The 23,989-nt window shown below is 49.3% G+C and overlaps 1 protein-coding gene across 5 annotated transcripts in view; it reads left to right on the top strand.

Annotated features, from left to right (window-relative positions):
* ppfibp1b (PPFIA binding protein 1b) overlaps window positions 1-23,989 on the top strand; it is a 166,373-nt gene that overhangs the window by 56,772 nt on the left and 85,612 nt on the right. For all 5 annotated transcript variants that reach the window (XM_084335485.1, XM_084335483.1, XM_084335484.1 and 2 more), the window contains exon 3: window positions 11,048-11,253. In XM_084335485.1, coding sequence (XP_084191611.1) covers window positions 11,048-11,253 — 206 coding nt within the window. The remainder of the gene's footprint in view (window positions 1-11,047; window positions 11,254-23,989) is intronic.

Here is a 23,989-nt window from a genome sequence, read left to right as displayed (position 1 = left end):
GACTTCCACGGGAGGCATCCCAGTCATCCACTTCAGACCCCCCGCGCAGCTGTCGTCCTGACGCACATCCAGACCAGCGCAGACGCTCTCCAGTCCTCAGCGCGCTACGCGCATCTTCCAAGGACGCTCGAGCTTGGCACGCTCTCCAGACCAGCGCGCAACGCGCATCTTCCAAGAACCCTCGAGCTTGGACGCTCTCCAGTCCTCAGCGCGCAACGCGCATCTTCCAAGGACGCTCGAGCTTGGCACGCTCTCCAGACCAGCGCGCAACGCGCATCTTCCAAGAACCCTCGAGCTTGGACGCTCTCCAGTCCTCAGCGCGCAACGCGCATCTTCCAAGGACGCTCGAGCTTGGCACGCTCTCCAGACCAGCGCGCAACGCGCATCTTCCAAGAACCCTCGAGCTTGGCACGCTCTCCAGACCGGCGCGCAACGCGCATCTCCTAGACCTTCGAGCTTGGCACGCTCCCCAGACCAGCGCGCTGGAGCGCATCTTCCAGACCTTCGTGCTTGGCGCACTCCTCCTCGCAGACGCACCCCGAGGCGTCTCTCTGTTCCGACGCGCACACCAAGGTGTGGCGCGCACTCTGTTCCTCGGCTCCGACAGCGGCTATCCGGTGGACGACATCCTCGCCACCGCCACTGTTCCGACGCGCACACCAAGGTGTGGCGCGCACTCAGTTCCTCGGCTCCGACAGTGGCTACCCGGTGGACGACATCCTCGCCACCGCCACTGTTCCAGCTCCCTGTTCCGACGCGCACACCAAGGTGTGGCGCGCACTCTGTTCCTCGGCTCCGACAGTGGCTACCCGGTGGACGACATCCTCGCCACCGCCACTGTTCCAGCTCCCTGTTCCGACGCGCACACCAAGGTGTGGCGCGCACTCTGTTCCTCGGCTCCGACAGCGGCTACCCGGTGGACGATGCCCTCGTCACCGCCACTGTTCCAGCACTCTCTCCCTCGGCTCGGACAGCCAGCCGCCCCGGTGGCGATGCCTTCGTTCCCGTTGCTGTCCCTGTACCATTACGCATGCGCCTGGGTGAGTTTTGATTGTGATGTCACTCACCCAGCGTAGTGCCCTTGCCCCCGTTCCCGCTGCTGTCCCCGTACCTTTACGCATACGTCCTGGGTGAGTTTTGATTGTGATGTCACTCACTCAGCGTAGTGCCCTTGCCCCCGTTCCCGCTGCTGTCCCCGTACCTTTACGCATACGTCCTGGGTGAGTTTTGATTGTGATGTCACTCACTCAGCGTAGTGCCCTTGCCCCCCGTTCCCGCTGCTGCCCCTTTACCTTACGCATACGCCTGGGTGAGTTTTGATTGTGATGTCACTCTCCCAGCGTATTGCCTCTGTTAGTTTGTTTGGACATTTCATCTCCCAGCGTATTGCCTCTGTTAGTTAGTTTGGACATTTCATCTCCCAGCGTAATGCCTCTGTTTTTGGTTCTCACTTAGAATAGTATTTTTGGACTTTACATCTCCCCCTGTGTGTTTGTCACACGAAGATATTATTACTTTGTTCACTTTGTTATTTGGACTGTTCTGCACCTGCTCTGTTTTTTCCCCTTTTGTGCATTAACTATCTCCTCTGTCCTGCAGAGCGGCCCAGATGATTTCCACCAGTCCTCCCAGTTCCTCCCTGTTTCCCAGCCCGCCTCCGCGGGCCTCAGTCCCCTCTGTTCCCTAGTTCTCCCCTTCTAGTTCCACCTAGTTCCTGTTCCCTAGTTCTCCCCTTTCTAGTTCCACCTAGTTCCTGGTCCCAAGTTCTCCCCTTCTAGTTCCACCTAGTTCCTTGTCCCTAGTTCCCCTAGTCCCCGTTTCTCCTGTTCCCTAGCTCTCCTAGTCCCTAGTCCTCTCTCCCTAGTTTACCTAGTCTCTAGTTCCTCGGTCCCAAGGCGTTCCCTTAACCTTCCCTTAGGCGTTCCCTTACCTTCCCTTAGTGTTCCCTTTTCCTGCCCGCCTCTTAAAGGCACCTTTCCTTCCCCTCATATTATATTCCTGTAGTTGTGATTCTCCCTTAAAGGGACAGTGCCCTTTTCCCTGTATTTCCCTTTTGTTCAATAAATATCTGTTTCTTGGCAAACCATCATACCTGTCTTGTGTTGTGCGATTGGGGTCGGTTACAAACCATAACACCGTCATGAAATCGTTGTAGTCATATTGTAGTCTTTTAGTCTTATTAACTAAAAGATTTTAACCAAATAAAAAGCAGCAGCACTATTGCATAACTGAATCATGTTTGCTATGTATTTCAAGTAAAAAAAACTACTTCGAGCCCTGTGGGTTAAAAAACATAATGCCTCCTTCCCTAATATCTCCAACTCCGTAATCAACACAATTTTGGACATCCCCACAAATCAAAAAGGTCTTATATCAAGGATTTACACCCTGATCTCCCATAACAGAGAAACATTTCTTGATCAAATCAAAGAGGATTGGGAAAAGGAATTGGGCGATGCCATAGATGAGGATATTTGGAATCGAGTATTGGGCCTAACAAAATAAATTGTTTGGTTCCTGTTGGTTGTCAGTTAAGGCCATGGGTAGGTAGGGAATTTATTTTATTTTATTTAAAATGTTTTCCCACTGCGACTATGGATAGGGAATTTTTTTATTTAATTACATTTTTCATGACAACATGGATGCATGTACTCTGCCAGCATGTTTAGTATCTATAATACTAAAGGTTAAAATACAAAGACACTGTACTACAAAAGTACAATGTACAAAGGTAGTAGTATTAAAAATGCCACCCCTAAATACTACTCACTATATATCCTGACGTCAGAGAGCTGTGCAAATATTGTGAAATACTTGCTTTTTATATATTCTCATTATTGACATGGACTGCACCTTTTTACTAAGATTTAATAAAACTTTATTGTAAAAAAAATAATTATAAAAAAATAATTATTTTTAATTATTATAATTATTTTTTTACAAACTCATAAAATACATTTGGGTCGCACATAAATCGGCAGGGTCAGGGAGCTCCAGTAGCTCACCACGTACCGCGAGTGCTATTTCAGCGCCGTGGACAACCGTGCTCGTCACGGATCTGGGGCTGAGCGCGTTCGAATCCCGGACGGCAGCCGTGCCTTTCCCAGAGTGTCTTCCCCCCCATCTGAACCCTTTCAGCCTGCTTCTGTCGGTCGCACTTGACCAAGTATGAATGCGATGAAAAAGCGATAAACGCTAAAAAGAACCAGCTGACTGGTCAAAGTTTAAAAAAAAAAATCGGCAGGGTCGGTCGGCAACCGGAACCAAACAATTTATTTTGCATGGCCTTGGCCAGAGTAAATGACAGTACATCTTGTTCCAGGCTCAATCTGATGCAATTTAAGGTGGTCCATCGCATCTACTTCACAAACTCTAAACTCTACAAAATATATCCCGATATTACAGACTCTTGTAATAGATGTCACATGTCCCCAGCAAATATGATGCACATGTTTTGGTCTTGTCCCCGCCTACACAGCTATTGGACAGCTATTTTCAAACACCTCGCCGAGGCCTTCGACATGGAGCTAAATCCCCGTGCAGAAATAGCCATCTTCGGAGTCTTACTAAGACCGGACCATCAAAGGGTTAGGAGAAGATTGATTGATTGATTGATTGAAAAGTTTATTAACAGATTGCAGAATGGGTACAGTACAGTACAGCTCAATACATACAATTGTTAAGGGGATGCAGATCAGAGAAAGACTTTCGTCTTGTTTACATCAGGGTCCCCCATTTTCAATTCATCATAACATATATGACATACATGACATACAGATAGACAGTACTGCTACATCTATACATTTATGACATATCAGATTTGCAAATACAGTACTGTTTGTGATACAAAAGTGTCCAGAAAAAGAGTGTATATACATTTGGCGTAGAAACTGTACATTGGAGGAGGTTGGGTGGGTGAGGGCTGTACACTGGGGGGGGGGGGGGGGGGGGGGGGGGGGGGGGGGTTGGGTAGGGGACACACACACATTTTACACTGTACATTGGAATACTGACAAAGCCTTACTTGGTCATTTACTGTACAACTAGGTTAGGACATTTTTTTTATTTTACCTTTATTTTACCAGGTAGTCACTTGAGATCAAAGATCTCTTTTTCGAGCAAGACCTGGCCAAAATGGCAGCAAAAACAAACATACGAAAATACATAAAAGGCAAAGTGGGGCAAGGGAATACATTTGAGCTGCAGCAAATCAGATTGAATGGGATTGGGGGAGATTGGAGGGTAGGGTAAAAAGGTAGAAAGAGGATGGAAGGTGAGGCCCTGCAGGAGGTTGCTGGGGAGAGGTCAGGTTAAAAACATAAAATATAACAGCACATTATGCAGTGAAGCAGCGACATTCTCCCATCTCATTCTTTAAAATGTCCTTAATTTGAACTTTAAAATCAGATATGGTAGTGAGGTAGTTCGTTCCACATTGATGTGGCATAATTGCGAAACGTGTTTAGTCCCTTGTTTGAGCCGAATCTGGGTTTTACATGATTTGTGGAGCTCCCTCTGGTGTTGTGATCGTGGTATTCACTGACCTTTGGGAAGTATTTTGACATGTACATGGGTACCTTGGTCGCGTAGTGTATCTTGTAGACCAGGCCCATTGCAAGTTGCTGTACTCTGTCGTCTACTCTAAGCCATCCTAGGTTGTCAAAGTGGGCAGGGGTGAGGTGGGTTCTAGGAGTCAGGTCAAGCAGTAGTCTGACTAGCTTGTTTTGAGATGTTTGTAATTTGTTTTTTAGTGCCTTTGAGGTGCTTTGGTACCATGAGGTGCAAGCATAGTCGTAGTACCCTTGAATGAGTGCTCCTGCTAGAGTCTTCAGGGTATTCTTGTTTACCAGAGAGGAGATCCGGTACAAGAATCGCGTTACAATATATAGAATTGCCTTTGCATCCTTATTAGCACGCAGAACGATCTTGCTAGAGTGGAAATCACCAGCAGTCCCCAAAGCATCCCTATGGCTCAAAGATATCATGTTCTTTTTAAATGTGGAGAAAATTAAATACAACCTAAGGGGGTCTAGTGAAAAGTTTGAAATAGTATGGGGCCCTTTTATTGGTTACATAGCCAAGCTAAAGACACTATAGGACAATGATAAGGAAGGATGAGTGAGAGAGATATGGGTTTTGTATGTCTCTGTTATCTGTTGTGTATTTGTAGGATTGGGTAGGACAGGGGAGGGAGGGGGAGGGTTCGCACAAGGTCCTTGAAGTGCTTAGTGCTTGATTTTTGACAAAAAAAGAGTAAGGCCTGAAATTCCTTGAAAATAGCCTTTTTTTTTTACAAGGTGCTTGGAAAGCCCTTGAAATTCAAATCGGTCATTCACATTGAGGGCTTTGATCATCCAAGATAGAATTGTACGGAATCAAGAAATTGAATTTATTATTATTATTATATATATATATATTTTTTTTATTAACACTTTAATCGCCGAAAACGCCGGAACTCGTCTTTCCTAGCCATGCTCATTCTGCCGAAGACGCCGTAACTCGTCTTTGATGTCAATATTTCAAAAATCTGTCATCGAAATCATATTTCCTTTCCGGAGCCCTGAGACACACTGCTGATCTCCTCTCAACTCTCTAGCGGTTCAAGAGCGCCATCTGGTGGCCGATCGGCAGATCGCCAACCGGAAATTAACCTTTGAACCGGTAGTGCTCATCCATATGTGGTCCGGCCACTCGCTATCGTTAGAGAGACTCCGTCTTGATACAGTGAACATCGATCGGTGCAAATAACTCGAAAAAACAACATGATTTGGACGTATATACTATTATACAACCTGGAAATGGATCGGGCATTTCTACATCCCATAATAGAAAAAATTCTGTTCCACGCTCATCTGCCAGCGGCGCGAGGAAGCCACGGTAAGATTCAGCGTTATATTCTAACGTGTTCTTTACTAACTGCTCTGATGAACATATGACCCACTCTGGATGAATCATCTAACGCTGCCCACGGAATTATAAACGATCCCCCGCCCATCCGGTCATCATCAGATGATACGTAGAAACTTCTAGAAGCACGTCCATTTGAAATTTTTTATCTCGCACAGATTCCTACCAAACTGTATTTGATCATCAATATAATGCATTTAGGGCTATAAATCACGTTCTGAAGAAAGCTGCAGAAAACGATAAAAACATACTTATACTTTAGACCATATTTTAGTATGAAAATGTGAATGAAAAAGTTTAACGTTGCTACACCCTGAACAATACATATAGGACATTGAATGGGCCATAATAATGGCAATTTAGCAATAGAATTTAAAAAGTTATAGCCCTGCAAAGAAGGGGAACTTCTCCATGTTAAATAGGGCTGGCGAGGGATGGTAAATTATGAATTTAACCCCGGCGATTAAAGTGTTAAGGTGTGGCTAATTGTCGGAGATTGGCTTTGAGCCATACATATTGGATCAGATAAAAACAGCACTTAGAAGTGAACTGTATCCTTTTTAAAATGAGAAAGTCCTTGAATAAAATTTTGCAATGTCTGTGGGAACCCTGGAGGGACGGGGGAGGGCGAAAATATAAAATGTGTATTGTATTCCACTGTACCTTTGACGACTAATAAATAAAGTTAAAAAAAACTAAAAAAAAACTGCTATCCTTGAGTTGACAAAAAAGGTCCAGAGGTCTGGCTGTTATGGCTGTCATCGCATGGACAAGGCTTCAAGAGAACCGCATTCCTATTTTTTTCTCTACAGTGGCTGATTATACTGCTGACATTTTAGTTGGCCATCAGATCACGTGATGTCCCAGGGTTTCTGGAGAAGCTTTGGCCTTCGACTCTGTCCTCATTCAGGCTTCGTGCCCTTGGCCATGCTCTGCCGCTGTGTTCCCATGCTGAGTGTTGAGGCTTTGTTATGTCTGCTGCAGTAATGCCTGACTGGAAGTTAAACCAGGAGTATGCTGCTGTCTTTATGCACTCTCGTCATGCATGCAGTGGTGATTCAGAATGGAGATCTAGCCTAGATTGCATGGTGGCCTGCATTTTCACTGTGGGTGCCCGGTGGATACATAACAGTGCAGAGACGTAGCATTGACTTACTAAACAGAGACATAACGTCGACTTACAAAACACACAGTACAGAGACCTCAGGACGACTTGCATGCATGGCACAGGGCATAGACGGTAGACTACACAGTACAGTATGTGTTCTCTACATTTAGAATATACAGTACAGTATGTGTTATCCTCTGTACATTTTTAGAATACACAGTACAGTATGTGTTATCCTCTACATTTAGAATACACAGTACAGTATGTGTTATCCTCTGTATATTTAGAACACACAGTACATGTTGTACTCTATGGCTACACAGTAGGTTGCATCTGTGGAGGGAAGTGGTGATTCTTACACACTAGACCAGAGTTCTATGAAGTAATTTAGAGCAAGTGGCATAACATCATGTAATCAAGCAATATGTCCCAATGTCTCCTTATGTACCCCACACTCTTAAAAACAACAGTAGAAGATGAAATAGAATGGGGGACTAGCACTTTAGATTAGATTACATTACATTACATTTATTACATTAGATTCAAATGTATTGTCATTATACAGCACAAGTACAGTACAACATCAAAACAGAGTGTAAATCTAACAGTAAAGTGCAATAGTAATATACAAAGTACAGGTGATTAAGCTGGGTATAAAATATATAACTTAGTACTACTGAGTAATAGTGCTAATCAGATGTATGTACAGTATAGTATAGTATCTACAGATATGTAAAAAGGATTACGGTATATGCAAGTATGTACAGACATATATGAGGGGCCGAATAGGACAATACTATTGAGACGATCTCACACTCACTACTGAAATGCTCTCATGTATACTACTGAAACGCTCTTACATTCACTATTGAAACGCTCTTACATTCACTATTGAAACGCTCTTACATTCACTACTGAAACGCTCTTACATTCACTATTGAAACGCTCTTACATTCACTACTGAAACGCTCTTACATTCACTACTGAAACACTCTTACATTCACTATTGAAACGCTCTCACAACCAACACACCAACACACAGGCATCGATCACGAGGACGTCCCACACTAACCTACGTGGACATACTCAGGAGAGATGCGGGAACAGAAAGCACCGGCGAGCTAGCCAGATGCATGGAGGATCGGGATGACTGGAAGCACCGATGGAGGGCCCGTCCGAGGACTTTTGGGCTGTGGGGGGTGCTTAATGTAAAAGACTGACCTGAGGAAAAGGCTGCAGGAACAAAGCACTGCAGTCTAGTCGATTTTGTGTTTTGAGCACAAAGTTCATCATAGATCTAGCCTCTTTATTTTGCTCTCAAAATGCACCAGATTGATGCATTTAACTTTAAAATGTAAAAAAAAAAAAAAAAAAGTTCCGGGCCCCCCTGTGACATTAAAGCTGCTGAATTTTTTTTCAGGGGAAACACTGAGATCACACTCACTACTGAAATGCTCTCACGTATACTACTGAAATGCTCTTACATTCACTATTCAACACAAATTCAACAATGTGCGCTTTTATTTTGATATTCCATTAACCTCCGTAACTGGTTGAGCGGTAACTTCCATGCTAGTGAAATTTCATGTGAAAGGCTTATATTCATACATGTGAAACGCTTGCACATCTACATGTAAGAGCATATATACATATAACTGAAAAACGTATACACATACTGTACACATTTTTGCATTTAGGCTGGGACAACTTGTAGCCTAAAATAAAACTCATGAAAAGTTCAAACGTTCTTTCTTTTTTTGTGATACATTTTTATTTTTTATTTTACATGAAACAAGACATCACAAGACAGTAACAATAATAATAATAATAATGACGAGAAGATAACAACAGAGTAAGACAATAAGACAAGACAATTACAGACAATAAATTTTTTAATTTCTCCATCACCGAAAATCCGCCCCTCAATTAATATCACCGCGGGGGGCATGATCCCACGGGACAATGCATTGGGAACTTGTGTCCCACAATGAAATGAGCTGCCACTGCATGTTAGGCAGGCCCCCACTCTGCAGGTGTTCAAATCACGCCTCAAAACACATCTATTTGCTCTGGCCTTCTGTGTTTTAAACAGTTTTTGAGAGACCTGCCTTTTTATGTGACATATTGTACTTGTGTGCTTTTATTAAATTTTTTGGTTTTTATGTTTTATCTTATGTTGTGGGACTTGTACAGCACTTTGGTCAACTTTGTTGTTTTTAAATGTGCTTTATAAATGAAGTGGATTGGATTGGATTGAAATGTACCCCTGTGAATATTATTGCGCGGATCGGAATACGGGCGTGCGTGTGGGAGCTTGTGCAAAAACTGCCAAATCTTTCCATGTCACGCCCGACTTTCTCCCGATGTTTTCGCTGATGGAAGTGCATTGGGAAGTCGTGCCCCCTGCCGAGATCTACCCCTGGGAGAAATCTTGCGCCAATCCGAGCACCGGCACACTGGGTAAAAGTTTTTTCCCAACGTTTTCGCTGATGGAAGGGCATACGTTGTAGAACTGACTGAGATCTACCCGTGAATATTTTTGCGCCAATCCGCGCACGGGCGTGCCCGTGGGAGCCCACCCAAAATAAATCGCACAGGCTTTACTTCCGCCCTCCGGTCTAACTGGTGACATTGAGCGGTAACTTCCGTAACGGGGTAACTATTGAAACGCTCTCACACTCACTACTGAAATGCTCTCACGTATACTACTGAAATGCTCTATACACATTTGAAACCTTTCAATAGTGAATGTAAGAGCGTTTCAGTAGTATAATATGTGAGAGCATTTCAGTAGTGAGTGTGAGAGCGTTTCAATAGTGAATGGAAGAGCGTTTCAGTAGTATATGTGAGAGCATTTCAGTAGTGAGTGTGAGAGTGTTTCAGTAGTGACTAGTGAGTGTGAGAGCGTTTCAATAGTGAGTGTGAGAGTGTTTCAGTAGTATATGTGAGAGCATTTCAGTAGTGAGTGTGAGAGTGTTTCAGTAGTGAGTGTGAGAGTGTTTCAGTAGTATACGTGAGAGCATTTCAGTAGTGAGTGTGAGAGTGTTTCAGTAGTAAGTGTGAGAGCGTTTCAGTAGTGAGTGTGAGAGTGTTTCAGACAGTGGTATACGTGAAAGCATTTCAGTAGTGAGTGTGAGAGCGTTTCAGTAGTGAGTGTGAGAGTGTTTCAGTAGTATACGTGAGAGCATTTCAGTAGTGAGTGTGAGAGTGTTTCAGTAGTGAGTGTGAGAGTGTTTCAGTAGTATACGTGAGAGCATTTCAGTAGTGAGTGTGTGTGAGAGTGTTTCAGTAGTGAGTGTGAGAGTGTTTCAGTAGTATACGTGAGAGCATTTCAGTAGTGAGTGAGAGTGTTTCAGTAGTGAGTGTGAGAGCGTTTCAGTAGTGAGTTTGAGAACGTTTCAGTAGTGTAAGAGCGTTTCAGTAGTGAATGTAAGAGCGTTTCAGTAGTATACGTGAGAGCATTTCAGTAGTGAGTGTGAGAGCATCTCAATAGTATTGACCTAATCGGCCCCTCATAGGCAGATGTGGATAGATAATAATTAGGGATGCTCGATATTGGCTTTTTTACCTATACCGATATTGTCCAACTCTTAATTTCCGATACCGATATCAACCGATATACCGATATATGCAGGACTAATAATAATAATGCAGGACTTTATATGTATATGGTAAGAATAAATATATATATACATTATACAGCATTATTGTATATTCTATCAAACAGAGTCATATGGGTTATATGCAGGTGTATAAGTATGCACTTTATAGGAAGGATGTGCAGTATTGGAGTACATGGATGAAGAATCGGGCATTGCAGCTTGGACAACAGTATGACTGAGGAAGCCATTGAACACACACACACACACACACACACACACACACACACACACACACACACACACAAACACACACGACCCAACCAACCCACAGAAAACCCAAATAAGTTGTAATAGATGTGTGGACATTGTCCCCATTCCTCTCTCTCCCCCCACCCCCCTCCCTGGCCTCTGCTGGCTCGCCCCCTCCCAGGCTCCAAGGCTCTGGACTATTCCAATGGAATGTTTGACTGCCAGTCGCCCACCTCCCCCTTCATGGGCAGCCTGCGGGCCCTGCACCTCCTGGAAGACCTGAGGAGCGTCCTGGAGCTGATGGACACTGAGGAGAGGGAGGGCCTGCGCTGCCAGATCCCAGACTCCACAGCCGACAGCCTGGTGGAGTGGCTGCAGGGACACCTGGTGAGAGACATACATACATACATACATACATACATACATACATACATACATACATACAATACATACATACATACATACATACATACATACATACATACATACATACATACATACATACATACATACATACATACATACATACACATACACAATTACACACTGTGGCAATTCCAGGTGTAGGGGTGGCAGAATAAACAACACACAGACAGGTTGCAGTTCCCAAAATCATGCTCTTTATTTTCTATTCAAATAATAATTGCTTGCTGGCGGTAATCTGTCGGCCGGGCGGCGTCTCCGCTCTGTGGCCTTTTGCCTTGCGCTGCTACGGGGGACTGAGAGGAGGCTCCTCGGCTCCATTAAGTCCCCCCTCCCCAACAGGCGCACCGCGCCGTGATTCGCTAATCACCTAATCACTTCTGATGGGTCTCTAGTGACAGGTGCGTCCGGAAGCGGACGCCCAAACATGGGCAGCGCCCAGCCATTGGGTCGCCACGTAGCGCCCATCAATCACCAAGCCCAGGGGTGGCTTGGGGTTGCCACAGTACCCCCCCTCCAGCTCCGACCGTCGGGGAAGAGCGTCCGACGCCCAACAGGCATCCTTCCTGGAGACGGCGTCTGCGTTGCCATGCGCCACCCCGGACCTGTGAATGACAGAAAAGTTAAATGATTGCAACTCCAGAAACCATCGAGTCACCCTGGCATTGGTCCCCTTTGTCTTGGCCATCCAGACGAGGGGGGCGTGATCCGTCACCAGCGTGAAGCGCCTCCCCAGCAGATAATAACGGAGCGTCTCCAGTGCCCACTTAATTGCCAGACCTTCGCTCTCCACCGCAGAATAGTTGCGCTCGTGTGGCAGCAGCTTCCTGCTCACATATAAGATTGGATGTTCCTCACCCTCCAGTTGCTGGGAGAGGACCGCTCCCAGTCCCACCTCTGATGCATCTGTCTGTACCGTCATCTCCTTGTCGAAGTTCGGGGAGACCAGCACCGGTCCCGAACAGAGGGCAGTCTTGAGGTCCTCGAACGCCGCCTCCGCCTCCGGTGTCCACTTCACCGTGAACGGCCGCCGCGCCTGGGTCAGATCTGTGAGGGGAGCAGCGCGAGCAGCGAAGTTAGGGATAAACCTCCTATAATAGCTCGCTAGCCCATTAAATGTCCTGACCTGCTTCTTGGTTAAAGGGCGAGGCCACTCCCTTATCGCATCAATTTTCCTCTTCTGCGGTTTTACATTGCCCCGGCCTATTGTGAACCCCAGGTACTCTGCCTCTTCTAGTCCCAGCCTGCATTTCTTTGGGTTGGCGGTGAGACCCGCCTCCCGGAGGGCACCCAACACCGCTCTCACCTTTTGGAGGTGGGTGTCCCAATCTGATGAGTGAATGATAATGTCATCGAGATATGCGGCTGCATAATCCCGATGGGGCCGTAGTACTCTGTCCATCAGCCTCTGAAAGGTAGATGGCGCCCCATGCAGGCCAAACGGGAGAACTTTATAATGAAACAGCCCGTCTGGGGTGGAGAAAGCCGTCTTCTCCCTCGAGGCGGGGGCCAGAGGGACTTGCCAATAACCCTTCGTTAGATCTAGTGTTGTGATAAACCTGGCCAGGCCCAGTCTATCAATGAGCTCATCCACTCTAGGCATGGGATAGGCGTCAAACTTTGAAATGTCATTAAGCTTCCTGAAATCATTGCAGAACCTGGTTGTTGAGTCGGGTTTCGGCACTAAAACAATAGGACTGGACCACCCGCTATGAGACTCCTCAATTACTCCCATCTCCAGCATGACCCGCACTTCTCTTCTTACGGCCTCTCTTTTTGCCTCTGGGATACGATAGGGCTTCAGCTTTACCTTGTCTCCCGGGCTGGTAATGATGTGGTGCTGGGCCAATGTGGTGCGGCCCGGCGTGGCCGAAAACACGTCCCGGTTCTGTTGGACCAGCTCCCGAAGCTCCTGCTGTTGGGTCGGGGACAACTGTTCCCCGATGGGAACATCGGCCGCCTCTGCCACCTGCTGCGCAAAAGGGGGGAGAGGGGGGGGCGAGAGCAACACATCCCGGGCATGCCATTTCTTCAACAGGTTAACATGGTATAACTGTCGATGCTTCCTACGGTCGGGCTGGTGGACCTTGTAGTTGACGGGACCCACTTTTTCGATTATGTCGTAGGGTCCCTGCCATTTGGCTAGGAATTTGCACTCTGCTGTCGGAACCAGTACTAGGACCCGGTCCCCCACATTAAACTCCCGTGGCTGTGCGCCCCGGTCATAAATGCGCTTCTATGCGTCTTGGGCCTGTTGCATATGTTCTCTCACCACTGGCCAGAGCGCCTTCATCCTGTCTCTCATTACCTGCACATGCTCTATGAGAGACCGGTGGGGCGACGGCTGTTCCTCCCAAATCTCCTTGGCGATGTCCAGGAGACCCCGCGGCTTGCGGGCGTAGAGCAGCTCAAACGGCGAGAAGCCAGTGGAGGCCTGTGGGACCTCACGCACAGAGAACATCAGAAAGGGCAACAACTGATCCCAATTCTTCCCATCCTTCTCCATCACCTTTCTTAGCATGCTTTTCAGTGTTTTGTTCAAGCGTTCGCACAGCCCATCCGTCTGTGAATGGTATATGGAGGTTCGCAGCTGTTCCACTTTCATTAGTTTGCACATTTCTTTCATGACCCGCGACATAAAGCACAAGCCCTGATCAGTGAGAATAGAGTCGGCAATTCCCACCCGACTAAACAAATGAAAGAGCTCCCGTGCCACAATTTTGGCCGTCACCGTGCGTAACGGGATGGCTTCGGGGTAACGTGTTGCATAATCTATGATTACCAGTATATACTGGTGGCCTCGGGACGATTTGACTAGAGGGCCCACCACGTCGAGGGCAATTCTTGAGAATGGGGTCTCAATGATGGGCAGCGGGATCAGAGGATTTTTATAGTGTACCTTTGGTGCTGCGCGTTGACACTCTGGGCAGCTCCTGCAGTAGTCCTCTACCGCTCTCTTCATGCCCGGCCAATGGAAACGCGCCTTTATGCGCTCCATGGTTTTGTCCACGCCCAGGTGCGCTCCGAGGATATGTGAATGCGCTAGCTGGAGTACAGTGGGAATAAAGAACTTCGGCACCAGCAATAGATCTTTAACCTCATCATTTTTTTTTACGACTTGGTACAGCAGTTGTCTTTTTATTGCAAAGTGAGGATATGACAGGTTACTCACCCCCTCCACTGGATTTCCATCTACGGTTTTGATATTCGCCCGGGCCTGCGTTAGGTTTCGTTTAGGTGCGTTAGATACAACTTTGTGTCCCCGTGCACACAGGACACTGACACTTGCGGAGCCTCTGCGTCGCAGTGTGCCAAATGGGGCTGAACCAGCGTTATGACACTACCCGAGTCCAGGAGCGCTACGGCATCTTCGTCGTTGACGCGCACGGGTAAAAGTGTCGCTGATGTTTCCTTATGGGCCCAACAGGCTGCGCCATAATTGCACGTCTTTCTGCGGGGGTCTGAAGCTGCCGCCGATGGCATGGACACATCCCGGCCTGGGCAGTTCCACGAGAGATGCCCGGGCTCACCGCAGTCATAGCAGCGTCTTTGGTCCTGGTCGAACAGCGGTCTTCTTCGGGGTAGTTCGGGATCACCTGCGTTCCCTACCCGGCCCCTTGGGCTGGGCTCGTCGGGACCCCTCCTTGTTCTCGGCCGCTCTGGCTTTTCCCCTCGCCCCCCTTTGAGTAAGTCCCGCGTTACCTGGTGGGCCTCCACAATATTCACTAGCTGCTCCACAGAGCGGGGGTCCGCTTGACTCGCCTGCTTCTTCGTGTCATAAGGGAGGGCTCTGACAAAGCGGTCCATAACAATCCGTTCCAAGACCGTGGGCCCTCCGGGGTCGGTCATTAGCCAGGCTCGGCTTATGCGGACTAGGTCGTGCATCTGGGAGCGCGGGGAGGCCTGTGCGTCATACACCCAGTCATGGAACCGCTGCGCACGGCACTGCAGACTATGGCCGTAACGGGACAAAATCTCCTGCTTTAGCCGAGTGTAGTTCTCGGCTTGCTCCGGTGGCAGGTCCTGGTAGGCCTTTTGCGCATTACCCGACAGGAAGGGGGCCAGCAGTCCCCCCCAGTCGTCCTCTGGCCAGCCCTCCCGGCCGGCGGTGCGCTCAAACGCTAGGAGATAGTCTTCTACATCCTCCTGCTCCGTCAGCTTGGGGATGAAGCGCCCGGGGTTAGGCCGCGTCCCTGCGGCCCCTTCGTCCCGCCGGTGAGAGGCCATCCGCTGGAGCTCCGCGTGGATCATCCCCGTCTGTTTCCTCTGTTCTTGCAGGGCCTCTTCGTGCCGGGCCTGTTGTTCCAGGTTCGCCTTTACGAGCTGCTGCACCAGCGCGTCCATGCTTCTTTTCGTTATTAAATATATATATTTTTTTTTCTTTAATTTCTTTTATTCTACTTCGATAAAGTCTATTGTTGTTTATTCCGCACCCCTGATTGCCAGTAGACTATGCCCGCATTCTCCACCACTGTGGCAATTCCAGGTGTAGGGGTGGCAGAATAAACAACACACAGACAGGTTGCAGTTCCCAAAATCATGCTCTTTATTTTCTATTCAAATAATAATTGCTTGCTGGCGGTAATCTGTCGGCCGGGCGGCGTCTCCGCTCTGTGGCCTTTTGCCTTGCGCTGCTACGGGGGACTGAGAGGAGGCTCCTCGGCTCCATTAAGTCCCCCCTCCCCAACAGGCGCACCGCGCCGTGATTCGCTAATCACCTAATCACTTCTGTAACTGAGGGGTAATTCCCTGACTGTATTGATAAGTATGGTATCATTAAACCACTACCGCTTTATGTACTTTAACTACTGGCCATACAGTACACGATATCTAAATATGATGAACACTTTCCACAATGAAATCGGTTCCAGACAAAGGTAATAATCAAATATTTAATATAGCAAAAGGTACATAGAATATTTATCTTACATTTATCATTTGAATGCACTTGTAAGGCAAATGAGTACTCGTAGGCAAATCAACACTGAATGTCCAATCTCTGGTTACGCAGGAAGCAAGTATACAACCTGGCTCTTAGGGAATTACATCTATGGTACACTTAATGATTTAGCGGGATATTCCAGAAGGGGTCCTCCCGGTTGTAAGCCGGTAGGGGGGGTAGGAGAGCCGTCGGTAGTAGACCGTCTGGTCAACGATATCTAGGGAGACTTCAAGTACAGAAGACAGTGCGATAGACTCTTGATCCGCAGATGAATACACCTTGGTTCTCTTGTAGGCTGTAACTCCACAATGAAGAAGAAGCTAGGCGACCTCAGTCTCTCTGAGCGCCGACTCAACTTGACTCCTCTCGGGGGTAAATCCAACACTCACAGGCGTCGGTGATTATCCGCTCCACAAATCACAGTACCAAAGCAAATATATATTCCAGCCGCATAGGGCTCAGCAGTCGTCGGGTAGGTAATCCAGTGTACATGTCCCTCGGTCCTCGCCTAGATCTCCTCGGATGAAAGCGCCATGTGGTCGGCCCAGCCTGGATAAGACTCTAGATAACACGAGGAAGCGTTGGAGATGCTGGTCACTTTTGAACTCTAACCGCACGATGCACCATACACGATAGACTATTATTACTTAATAGAAATACGTCGCACTCGACGGTACAGTGCCAAACTCTGACAATTCAGCTATTAATTCGCACAAGGTCTCAATGCTATTCTAAGGCCAAACAGGCCATACTTCACCGCACGTCGTATCGTGGGTGAGGCTTCACGTTCGGTTACTAAGTTGGGAAGAAGGGTAAGGGACTTCTACATTTACTTGCGCCATATTTATATGCACGGTGAACAAATAGTGCCACTCTCATTTCGGTAGCCGTATCCCTGAGCGGAGCCGGGGCTAGTACGGACATGTCTCGTCGGTACCTTTGAACTTGACGCCAGGGGCTGGTCCCCTGGCGCCTGGTCCTTTGTCCAATAAGAGAATGAACTATTATGGGCTATAGTAGGCTAAAGGGATATTCCGTGTATATGTACAAGGAATATACAAGGGATATCAAACGATATACAAATACTATTCAATATATATCCATAAATAAATATATATATTCGGTTTAATCTGATCCTTCGTAACAGCCGCCCCCTAATTAGTCCCACCTAATTAGCTAAGCAGAGACAGATTAACCGCACTGTCCACTACTCAATGTCCGCTGTGAGGGTCAGTCAGTTCACAAAGTCATGGGGTCATGGTCGTCATCGATAGTATCGGGGAGCCTTGGCAGTTCTATTAGCCTCGCCACGGGTCGGGTGTAGGTCCGCCCTTGGACGAGCACTTCAGCTGCTCGGACCTTTCCATCGGCACCGGTGATCACTTTGCTTACGCGGCCAGCCGGCCACATAGCTCGGGGTAGTGACTGGTCGATAATCATGACGACTGTTCCTTCTGTCAAATTGTCTCTCTCTTTCACCCATTTCTGGCGGGTCTGTAGAGACGGTAGGTAGTGGAGTAGGAAGCTGTTCCAAAACTTGTCAGCCAATACTTGACTGTACCTCCACATTCTTCGGCCGTTCGCTTCTTCAGGCCTGTACATTGTCTGGGGTAGCGCGGGGTCCAGCCGCCCCATCAAGAGTGTGTTGGGGGTGACTGGGTCGACATCTGCTACATCACTTGAGACGTAACCAAGGGGCTTTGAGTTCAATACTCCCTCGATCTCCGTGAGGACTGTCATTAAGACTTCTTCCGCCACGGTCTGGGCCCCAAGCACGGCGTACAGGGCTGTCTTTATAGAACGTACTTCTCGTTCCCAAGTTCCACCGAAGTGAGGTGCGTTCGGGGGATTAAACTGGAAGTCAATCTGGGATGGAGCGAGGTGGGTCTTAAGTTCTGGGCCCATAGCTTGGAAGCTCTCTCTCAGCTCTCTTTCTCCGCCTTTGAAGTTTGTCCCGTGATCAGACAATAATGTAGACGGTTTTCCTTTCCGTGATGTGAATCTTCGGAAGGCCATAAGGAATGAGTCTGTGCTCATGGTTGGAAGGAGTTCGATATGTATCGCTCTGGTGGTCATGCATTTGAATACAATACCCCACCGCTTCTCGGTTCCTCTTCCTTTCTTTATATACAGCGGGCCGAAACAGTCCATACCGGTGGAGTGAAAAGGCTTGTCGCCGAGTCGGAGGCGACAGGGAGGTAGGTCAGCCATCCGGGGTATACTGGGCTGGGCTCGCCACTTACGACAGTCTAGACAGGTTCGCTGGAAGCGCCGCACTGCTTCTCTCCCTTGCAGTATCCAATAACGACGTCTGATCTCCGCGAAGACTCTCTCTGCCCCTGCGTGGTGCACATCCTCGTCGTATTTCTTTATGATCAGCTCTGTGACCTTGTGTCGGCTGTTCAAGACTATCGGGTACTTGACGTCATCCGGTAAGTCTGGGGCTCTCCGCAGACGACCACCCACTCTGATGAGACTATGGGCGTCGCTCTCGGGGGCTAGGTGGAGCAGTCTGCTGTCTGATGGGACGGGCTTTGCTCCCTGTAGACAGTCTAGCTCATCGGGGAACGAGTCTCTCTGGGCTCGTTGTAGTAGAAGAAGTTCTGCTTCTTCGTAGTCAGCTGCTGAAATGTCAGTCGTGGGCTGAACCTCTGGGTGGTGCCACAGAAATGTCTTTAGCTGCGCACTCTGTAGGGTGAGGCAATCGTCTATGTCGGGGTCTGTGGAGACGAGTGTGTTCAATCCACAGAACATAGGTTTCTTGTTTTCGGCCTCCTCTTTACTCGCCTCCCGTGGGGTGGGTGTAGGCCACTCTTCTTCGGGGAGCTTGAGAAACTCTGGTCCGTCACTGTAGAGGTTGTGACGGGTGAGGTCATCCAGGGACATTCCCCGGGTGATGACGTCAGCTGGGTTGTGTTTGGTGTCCACATACCTCCAGCTCGCTACTTCTGTTAACTCTTGAATCTCGCTGACTCTGACTCCCACGAAGACCTTGTATCTGCACGAATCAGACCGGATCCATGTGAGTACTGTCGTGGAGTCTGACCACAAGATTGTTCTTTGCACCGGGATGGTGAGTTCACGTTGGATTAACGTGGCGAGCTGCGCTCCTGCTAGGGCTGCGCAGAGCTCTAGACGCGGGATAGATTGTTGCTTTCGTGGGGCTATTCTTGAGCGAGCCAGGATGAAAGCAGTATGTATTTCTCCTCCCTCCTCTCGGGCACGCAAGTAGGCCACCGAACCGTAGGCTACTTCGGAGGCGTCGCTGAATACGTGCAGGTCCATCTTGCATGTCTCTGGCCTCACTGTGGGTGGGAAGTAGCTGCGGCGTATATTAACACCTGGGAGTGAGCGGAGTTCCGTCTCCCACTCTCTCCATGTGGATGCAAGGTGTTCGGGTATGGGATCGTCCCAGCCCTGGTCCTTGTCCCATAGCGCTCTTACAATCATCTTTGCCCTGGTGGTGTAAGGTAGAATACATCCCAACGGGTCATATTGTCTGGCGAGTGTTCTGTATACACTCCGTCTGGTGGTCGGTATTGCCGTCGACCTTCCCTGCTCCTTGGTCAGGGGTTTGTGTCTATAATGGAGCGAGTCTGTTTTGAAGCGCCAGACTAGTCCTAGTGTCATTTCTTGGGCTTCTCCTGGGATGGTCGCCATCCAGGTGTCGCTGCTCGCTGCCTTGTCCTCGGGGGAGAGGCTGCGCAGTACTTGCGGGTCGCTGCTGGCCCACTGCCTGAGATCAAAGCCGCCTTTGATCAGGGAGGCGCGGAGCTTGAGTAGAAGAGCCTCGGCTTCTTCTGGCGTCGAGACGCTTTGTAAACAGTTGTCCACGTAGAAACTATTTGTCACACTTTGTCGGACCTCTTCATCTGCTGCTGGGTCCTCTGCGACGTGTTTTTGTAGTGCAAACGTAGCACAGCATGGGCTGCATGTGGTTCCGAAAGGGAGGACTTCCCATTGATAGATGGCTGGGTGCTCATCTCCGATCCTCTCTCTCCATAGGAACCGCAGCAGGGGCTTGTCCTCTGGGGAGAGGCTGCGCAATACTGGGGGGTCGCTGCTGGCCCGCTGCCGGAGATCAAAGCCGTCTTTGATCAGGGAGGCGCGGAGCAGCGCACGACGTCGCCAGTCAATTTTCTTTATGTGTCCCGCTGTGATTCGCTTGTTAATCTCAGCGCGGTACACAGCCTCTTGAGCGGGGTCTTTGGCTAGGCGCCGCTCTGTGTTCAATAGATACCGCTCCGTCGCCTCTTTTGTGGCGTGAAAGGTGGGCATTCCCTCTCGCCTCAGGAGTGGAGTTGCGTATCTCATCACTCCGTTGACTGTGACTCTCTTTGTCCCTTGCTCGAGGAGGGCTATAGCGTAAATATCTTCCTTAGAACGAATGTCTTTCTTTTCGTTCTTAAAGGGCATTGTCTCTAGTGTCCATAGCCTCTCGACATGCTGCAGGAGAGTGGTGTCTTCTTCTGTCGCTCTGGAGTGGAGGCAGCTAGTGGCTGCTGTTCGGTTAAGAGACTTGGCGAGGGGGCCTTGTAATGTCCATCCTAGGCGGGTCTCGACTGCTGCAGGACAACCTCTGGGTCCTGTATGGACCCGGTCTATCGGGACTATGAGGTCTGCATGGTCGGAGCCTATCAGCAGGGTCGGGGTGGCACCGTCTATGAGCGGGATAGGTAGTTGACGCAGGTGCACATATTTATCCATCAGCTTGGCGATGGGGTAGGTGTACTGCGATAGTCCTATTTCTTGGCTGGTGAAAGCATTAGTAATCCTATACCGTCTCTCTGGCTGCCCGCTTGCTGCGATAGTGAAGGAGACATTCTCGCCCTTTATCGTCTTTAGATCTCTTCTTATTGTCCGAATCGTCATCTGGTTTTCGCTCCCCCGCGGCCCTAGCCCCTTTCGTGACTTTCGGTTTGCAAGCCTGTGGCTTTTGTGACCGGAGTCACTTGCCCACCCGCCCCGATCACCCAGTAGAGAAACGACCAAGCGTCGTCAAGGGGCTCGCGGTGTGTCAAGAATACATCAGATCTGAATTTCAAAGATACCCAGCGTACAATATGGGTCTAACACAGCTTCACGATGGGGTCTGGAAGCTCGGAGTTGCTAATAAACAGTTTAAAACATTGTTACTCGACGAGTGGTATTTACAGACCGAACGTCCATCTCCGCCGTTGGTGTCACAGCGCATGCGCACCATGCCGCGTTCACGTTACTGGGAAGAAGCGGAAGAACCAGAGGACATCTCGTTGCTACAACTAGGAAGCCTTCACGCTTTGACTCTATATATATCTATGACGCCCACATCCATACTTCCGCAATTCGTGACGCGAAGTGGGAGATATGGGGTCTATAAAAGAATCCCATATGTCCTAGTAGGAATTACCACTAGGAGGCTGACGTGAATGGTTTTTCCCAGTCGGAAACTGGTTCTTCCGCTTCTTCCCAGTAACGTGAACGCGGCATGGTGCGCATGCGCTGTGACACCAACGGCGGAGATGGACGTTCGGTCTGTAAATACCACTCGTCGAGTAACAATGTTTTAAACTGTTTATTAGCAACTCCGAGCTTCCAGACCCCATCGTGAAGCTGTGTTAGACCCATATTGTACGCTGGGTATCTTTGAAATTCAGATCTGATGTATTCTTGACACACCGCGAGCCCCTTGACGACGCTTGGTCGTTTCTCTACTGGGTGATCGGGGCGGGTGGGCAAGTGACTCCGGTCACAAAAGCCACAGGCTTGCAAACCGAAAGTCACGAAAGGGGCTACCGCGGCCCCAGCTGGGCCGCAGCGGACGCGAGGAGAAGGGTCTTCTCTGACCCGTCATCAAGGACGGCGTAAGTGTCCATGACCTTATCTTGGTAACTCAGTGTTACGCGGACCACCTTTAAGAGCACCTGGGCGCCCCCGCTGCTAGCGGGGTCAATGTACATAACACTTGCCTTTGTGCTGCTGGATGGTGCAGGCTTTCTTCTGTTACTGTCGTGTAGGACATCTAGGTGGGCTCCGTCACACCGACTACACCTCTTCTTGAGGCGGCACTCGGCTGCCATGTGACTGCGCGCACATCGGTAACAGCGCCTGTTGGACTTTATCCAGTGACTCACTTCTTCAGCGGTCATCTTCTTGAACAGGTCACATTGTGACAACCAGTGTTCCTTTTCGCAGTACGGGCACACCATCTTCCACTTCTCTTTCATCGAGGGGGTACTGTGGTTCTTGCTGCTCGGTACTGATTCTGATTGGTGCATGACAGTCACCGATCTTCGGCCATCGTTTGCTCTCCTAGGTCCCTCTCTGGAGCTTGGTGTGCTCCGCACGAACGTATCCAACCGTAGGCTGCTGACTTCTCTCGCCAGGAAGTCGGCTAGGTCTAGGAGGGATGGCTCGGGACCGTTAGGATCACGGTGGTCTCTTTGCCGCCTGAAGCGCTCCTGTCGGGCGGGCGGCAGCTTCTCTAAAATCCTCTCGACATTCGAGTTTGCGTATAGTTCATGCATACCCTTTTCTCGTTGCGCCCCCACTCCCAGCATCCCTACCAGGGATTGTACTTTGATAGACAGGTCGTCTAGTGAGCGATTGTCTGTGGCTGGGGGTAGGCGGTCAATATGCCTTATCTCTTGTATTACGTAATCCCATATACGTCCATATCTTTGGTCTAGTGCTGCTAGAGCTGCGGTGTATGGGGTCGTAGAGGTGGCATAAGCTAGCGCTATGTTGTGCGCTCTGGGCACTTTCAGGTGCTTCAATAGGATAGCATACTTGTGGCGTTCATCAGCTACATCCACCATCATTGTCTCTAAGCACATCCGTAGCTCCGTGTACTGTGCTCGGTTCTCATGGGTGAAGTCTGGAAACGTCGGTGTGCCAATGTATGACGCCGTGGATGGCTGGCACATCGGTGAGCGTTGGAAGAGAGGCCTCCTAGGCGAGTCTCCTCTTACGCCTCTCGGTGGGCTGGTACCGGCAGGGTACCATGGCCCGCTGGTCCAGGTGCTATTCCTCGGGACTGGTCGTGCGTCATGCTCACCCGTGAATAGAGTCGGGGGTCTGTAGCGCAGGGCCGCGGGGGTATAGCCTGGGCTGTACTGGACCTCCTGGTCCTGTGGAGTACTGTGCTGCTGTCGGGCTTGACTCTCCTCTTCTCCCTCTTCTTCCTCTGTCAGGTCATCTAGATCCTGTAGTCGTCTATTTAGCCTCTCCGCGGTGTACGCCGTTCCTTCCTTGTAGCTGGGTCTCACTGGGACCAGTCGGGGAAGGAGTTCGGAGGGGGGTATAGGCTCTCTCTGGTGGTCGGGCTCAGGGTCGCTTAATCGGTTAGGGGAGGGTGCCCTTGACCCGTGTCTTGACGAGGCCCTGGAACCCCGTGTGGAGGGAGGGGGTGTTGCCCTGGCGATCAGCTGCTCCATTAGCTGCGCTTGTAATCGGTCGCGCTCGGCTTCGCGCTTGGTGAGAGCGATGTCGCGCTCTGCTTCTCTTTGGGCACCGGCAGCGGCGCGCTGGGCTTCGGCGGCGGCGCGCTGGGCTTCGGCGTGGTCTCTTACCATATTCTCTTCCGTCTGAAGGCGTCTAATCTCTAGACGTATACGATCTTCGTCGCTCCGTTGCTGCGCTTGAATGCGTTCTCTTTCCATGGAAGAATGTTCGCGCTCGTTAAGCATCTGTGCTTGGAGTTGTTCGCGCTCGCTAAGCGTCTGTGCTTGGAGTCGATCGCGCTCTGTAGAGGCTGCTAGGCTGGCGAGGAACGCCTGT

The sequence above is a fragment of the Notolepis coatsorum genome (genome assembly GCF_963971535.1).
Source record: "Notolepis coatsorum genome assembly, chromosome: 18".
NCBI lineage: Eukaryota > Metazoa > Chordata > Actinopteri > Aulopiformes > Paralepididae > Notolepis > Notolepis coatsorum.
The sequence above is the reverse complement of the archived record's forward strand: the minus strand, read 5'-3'. Positions and strand labels throughout refer to the sequence as shown.